A 5,995-nucleotide genomic window follows, 5' to 3' on the forward strand; every position below is an offset into this window, starting at 1 on the left:
TCGAAGTACATTCACATTAAAGTATCCAGTGACGATCACCGGCACATCCTGTTGGCACACCGCACTGAAGTTGTGCAGCAAGAAGTGAGTGATGTCTTCCCGCGATGTTGCTGGCGAAATGTAGACTGCTGCGACGACGAAGCCGTGTGATGTTTTCACGGCACATGCATCACCACAACTCATCTTTGGCAGCGAGATGAATTGGTACGGAACGCTGCGCGGTAAAAGTGTGGGGTCGTCGAAGCGTTCGTAAACGGCCACTCCAGCAGCTCGGTGATTTTGTCGTTTTGCGATGCTGACGCACTTGTATCCTTGCAGTTCGACGGAAGTGTCCATCCAGGTTTCCATGAGGCACAGTAGAGGTACCTCGCGGATGACGTGATCGTGCGAGACATCGACGGCGTGCGCGGGCAACGAGCGCACGTTCATGTTGCAAGTTGCTAATGTGTACGGTGACCGGCGAGGCACTTGGCGGTGATTGTATTAAGTCGACGACTTTCCAATCGACGAATATCGTCCGACAAGGCCCGATCGCCATTTTCTGTACCATAGTAAACTGTGAAGTCCTGCTCTGCGTTTGTTAAGAAAAGTCCGTCCAGTGTGCTCGCTCGACTGAAAGCAACGTAGACGAGCTACTGAGGATGCCGCTTGTGATACTCGTGCACCACCTGGCTGTATGTTCCCCCCTAAGATTCGTGTATGGTGACAGCACTCGCATGCATTACAGGGAAGTGCTTGCGACGGCAAGAAACATGCGTTTTTTGTCCAAAGTGATGGTGGCGGTGCGCAGTTCGATGGGCACAGAGTCGACAGGCACGACAGGGCCTGCAACTTCGCGAATAGTCTTCGACTTGACTCGTGCAATGTTGCCTGGTGCTTTAGAAGGAAAGTGGAGCCAAAGGCGTTTAGGGAGGCCCAGTTCATCCAACTGCCCGTGCTTGAGTTGACCTACCGCTCCATTACCTAAGCCGTTGGACACGTCAATGTTGAGGGTAAGCATGTATGGCTTTCCTGAACATAGCACAAATCTTCGCGGCAAGTTGTCAACCTCAGAAATGGTAAGGTGGCGTAACCGACGCTTCGCACTCTTAGAGTCGGCATCACTGCAGTAGCCGACAATGGTTTCGTCTGCATTAGCCTCGTAAATAGCGTCCACGCCCTGGGCGGCATCCTGCGTGTTGTACGCCTCATCTTCCTTGTTGCAATGGAACAGCCTGACGCCGTGAGGGCAGTGGAGCTTCGCGTCGTCCTTGGAGAAGAAGCGGGCCTGAAGCATGTCGACTTCCTCCTTTTCGAGCACACGACCATCGCCGACCTTAGACAAGGCGGTGGAACAGTTGGCGTCGCTCTGGCGGACGACTTGCGTAAGTGGAAAGTGGGAGAGGTGATGCCAAGTGACGTGCATGTTAAAGATGTTGTCCCGTGTCCTACTGCGTTTGTACACCTCGTTTGCGCGAACGGGGGGAAGCTGGCGCGAGTCACCGCACATGATCAAGTCCAAGCCACCGAAAGGCTCATTGTAGCTTACAGTTATCTGCCACAGACGGTCGTCCACACGTGCGAGAGTGTCGCTGCTCATCATGCTGCATTCGACAACAATGACACACTTGATGTTGGTGAATGTTGAACGGAAGGAGTTGAGGTCTCCATCGCGCAAGCCCCCGTCGGTGCGCATACTCAGCTTGAACGCGGCGCGCACGGTGAGTCCGCCGGTGGCAACCGCTGCCTTACCTGTTGTGGCGCACGAGACATACGCGTTGTGCGTGCACATTGAGGCGGTGTTGGTGTAGCGGTTGTACGCGTCGATAATAAGCCGCAGAACGAAGGTCTTGCCACAACCCGCCACGTCAGTCAGGAAAATTGTGAGCGGGTCGGAGGCCGGGCACGTTAGGCGGTGGATGACTTCCCGAATAACTTCGAACTACTCCTTGTTGGTGAGACGCATCATTTCCCTGTAGGTATCACCGGTCATGACGTCCTGACGCGTGCAGACGGCGGCGCAACGAGCTTTTGCCGTACTAAGTTGGCATCAGGGGCTCCAAGCAGATCTTCCTCGTCATTTTGGTCGACCACGCGAGCGTGCTGTGGGTCGATTTCATTGCGCAGTTCGGTATCATGAGCGTCGTCTGCGTACGTACATCTGGAGACATGTGTCACGCAGCTGGTGCATATCGAACCAGGGGGATAAAACTTCTCGGTTTTTCTGTCCCGCAGCGATTCTATTGTTTGCGGGCTGTACTGCCTACGAGTATAAATGAACGTCGTTGTTCAATTTTATATTTATTTACAAGGTCACTTATTAACTCCGGAGTTTTTAATACGCAAGTGAACCTAAAGGTTGCAGTTCGAGATTGTGAAAATACGAGCGCCACCCGGTGTGGAAAACGGGAACTGTGCCGTCCTATCTCTCACGGCGAAAAGGGGGCATTTCTTGTCGCGCGCCCATGTACGCTACCACCTACGGTGTCCCAAAGGCTGCGTTTACCACCGTAAAGTTTGTTTCAGCGAAACCCTTGCAAGCTTCAGCGAAACAGACGCATGAATGGACTCGCTCCGTCATCAACAATCGTGCTGTGCTGAGTGGTGTCCAAATTCCTCACGCCACACCGGCATAAAAATCTTTCGGATCCCGGCGGACGAAAGGTACGATCTGCATGCTGCTCGTTTTGTTTTTCTACGCTTGCATGGCAAATTAGGATGCGGTTGCTGCAGTAGCGTAAGATATTGAAGTTGTGTGTTTACTGTATGAATGGCACGGTTAGGCAATAAAACATTCAAACGAACTCCGCTCTTTATTCTTGTCTAATTTATGTGTACACGTAAACAAAAAGAAAGTCTTACTTAGAATAAGTGGTGCAAAATAGGTAGATGGGCAAACCTTCATCAATAAAATCTCAAACTTTGCCGTTTTGATCATGTGGCGGTTTGTGCAACAGGAAGAAGGTCGCGCCCTCACCATCTGAATACCTTCCACTCGCTCATTTGGCTTGCCGGTGCATCCCAATTGAATTTGGCGCTAAATCACCCCCCTCCCCCCGCCACTCAGATCCTCAGTCCTCATCAAGATGGCGCCCCGAGCGCGTGTCTGCAATGCGCCGCCATGTTTAGCACCGCCCCCAAAGACCAGGCGTTCGTCCAGCGCTGCGAGCGAATATCGCGTTCCATGGATGGTATAGGAAATTTCACTTCCCTGGGCAAACCTGCTGTCATATTAAGATCGCTTCAGAAGCAAGGCGTCGACGTTTTCGGCGTAAATATGTTCAAAAGCATTACCATCAAGAATGTCCACTTCCCGGCGGAAACGAAGGAACAGTGTTACCGCTTCTTGCTTGTAGTTAAGTGAGTCGTCGACAGAGTAGCCGCGGTAACGAATGACGGCTGGATCGCGACGCTTTTGGTAGGAGTGGACACTGTAAAGCGCTGCAAAGTCTGCCCAGCACACGTGTTCCAAGTTGGCGGGGCGCTCTTCGTATCTCCGCAACACCGCAAATTTCGACACATGCGTTGACGCCGCGTCGAGTCCAGCTGCTTCCATCTGCGCACGCGTTTTGTGAACGCGTGTGCACTCTGCCGGGAGGCGTGTGGCAATATACGAGATCCGTCTACTTGATTTTGACATATCCTGTCGGAGCAGAGTCCAAGCAGCTTCCTGAGCACTCATCGCAACAGCCTTGACGCCAAGTACACAAAGCGCCTGGCCATAAGGTATGTTTGGAGTGTTTGCCAAAATGTCCGAGACAGCTTTGTGTAGGTTTGAGACTGCGCGATTAGACTTGTTCACGCAATCTACGACATAAGTCGCACACGAGTACGCGTTCAGGATCACCTGAGGGACCATGTTTGAGTCTTGCATAGAGGCGACCCACGGTTTGAATGTGTTGATCCATTTTCGCTGCATTATTCGTTGGATAAACATGGTCGGGCGTGTAATGCCAGCGCGGAGCACGGAGACGTACTCTTCATAGGATGTGACTGCGTGGTGTTGAAGGAATTGACTGATATTGTCGTAGTCATTACTTTCTAGAGCGGCGTGTATCTGCAAGAAGCGTTATTTAAGTGTCACGCGCCGCGCGGCTTCGTCATCGTCTTCTGTGAGCGGATAGGGAAGCAGCACCATGATGTTTTCAGTGGACCAAAAAGGAGCGCCAAAACGGCAACGAGCGTTTCCGCGCTTGTAGCAAGTGTGCTTGTGTTTGTGCACTTGAGTACGAAGGCGCGGCAACAAAGAGGTATCGAGTGACACAAGGTGCGTGGCGAGGCGCATCGTATCTGGCATGTCAGGGGAGACGGTTTCGTTAGGTGCGTTCACCAGCCAAAGCAAGATATGAGCGTGTGGACTGCCCCGGTGCTGGAACTCAATTCGCTTGAAGTAGTCCGCGACGCGGTGAGGCTTCAAAGGAGAGCGACCGCGGCAACGCAGGATGTTTAGGATGATGCACACAAGCCTGTGAATGTAAATGGGGCACACTACGGGGTCACTGTTGACGAGCTGGGCACGGTAGATTGATGTCATTTCCGACACGTGCACTTTTAAGCCAGAATCTTGATGGCACAACCGCTGAAGCAGAGTGAGCAACCGCGGCCAGTGCATCTCTGAGGCTGAAAAAGTGAGAAAAGCAGTTGGCTTGCCAAACTGGCGTATCATAGCGAAAACATCTTTCTTTCGCTGCTGCCAAAAGTGGACTGTGTCGGGAACGCCTTTCATAAATGCCATGTCTTGGTCAATAGAATCCTGAATGAAGTGTTCGTCTTCAAGCATTTGGCGCGTGATTTGTCGGTGTCGTCGTTCGGAGCACCTTCATTGCCATGAACAAGATGTGGTGAGGCGAAACACCGCGACGGTCTTTGCGACGTATCTCACTGGTAGCATATGTAAAGGGATGCGCTTCTGGTTTAACTCGCACTGGCTCCCCAAGCTATGTTTGAGGGAAGGACAGTTCTTCCGCTCTTTCATCGCTGTTTGTGTTCACCAGGAGCTATGGCCAGGTAGCGCTCTTCATCCCATACCACTAGTGTGCCTCGATGTCGCGCAACAAAACGCGCATCAAGGCACCCTACATACCACAGACTGTTCGAATAAATTAAGCGCCACACGTGCATCAACAGGTTTTTCTACGTCGGGACACTGGGGCAAGCTTTCGACGGAATCGTCAAGCAGTTGGAATGCATCGTAGTCGGGAAGACCATCTAAAGCCGAAGCGTCCAGAGTAATACCAAAGTACTTGTACAATGTACTCCGACACAACACATCGAGCCAGGGTTTCAACTCAGATTTTTTTCAAAACAACAGAGAGTTATGTTGTCTTGTTCATTAAGGCTTACGCTTAATGCGAACATTGATGGCATGGTCTTCGTGGACGTTTCGTAGTAACGATTTAACCATTGTATCATATACTTCGACGAGAACGTTAACGACGGGGCCCACGATGACATACTGTCCTCCACCGTACACAAGGCGACGAAATTGCATGGATGGTAGGAGGAGATCGATCAAACGCTCACTCACCAAGTTCCGTGGAGGCAACTCAGCGGGAATGGCCGGGTAAACGTAACCGTTACTCCCAGAGAGGTCTGGTATTGCATTCCTTTGCAGTGCCCCGCGGCATGTTGAACACAACATGGAGGAATGCACGTCTTCGTTCGGAAACTCGGTAGCAAGCAGGGGCACATGACCTACGCGGATGGTCGACAGGTCAGCTTTAAATCAAAGGCGATCACAAACGTCACATGTATATCCAAATGGGTTATTGAAGAACTGTTTTACGAAATGTGCGGTGGCTGCTGTCAAATGTGATGCCTGTGGGCAAGACGCGGTTACTTGAGGCGAGCGCCGCTGTCAACTTGAGTCGGTTTCGTGTTCTCGCACAGCTGCATCGTCACGCCGTATTCGATGAGTAGCCGCTTCCTGCGCTCGAAGTACAGGGTCCTGTCGGCGTTGTTTCCTCGCCTCGACCTCGCGTTCCAGCACTGAGGCATCTTGACGATGGGCACGATG

The 5,995-nt window shown here is 51.9% G+C and overlaps 1 protein-coding gene across 1 annotated transcript; it reads right to left on the reverse strand.

Moving 5' to 3' along the window:
• Window positions 1–721: 721 nt before the first annotated feature.
• Window positions 722–1,771, reverse strand: LOC119398539 (ATP-dependent DNA helicase PIF1-like). The gene has a single exon (XM_037665381.1). It carries the CDS (start codon window positions 1,769–1,771, stop codon window positions 722–724), a length of 1,050 nt encoding a protein of 349 aa, XP_037521309.1.
• Window positions 1,772–5,995: the final 4,224 nt, after the last annotated feature.

The sequence above is a fragment of the Rhipicephalus sanguineus genome, chromosome 7 (assembly GCF_013339695.2).
Source record: "Rhipicephalus sanguineus isolate Rsan-2018 chromosome 7, BIME_Rsan_1.4, whole genome shotgun sequence".
Taxonomy (NCBI): Eukaryota; Metazoa; Arthropoda; class Arachnida; order Ixodida; family Ixodidae; genus Rhipicephalus; species Rhipicephalus sanguineus.

Bases quoted from the DNA above. Each gene is read 5' to 3' on its own strand.
- LOC119398539 (XM_037665381.1), bottom strand. From the start codon at position 1,771: ATGTGCACGCACAACGCGTATGTCTCGTGCGCCACAACAGGTAAGGCA.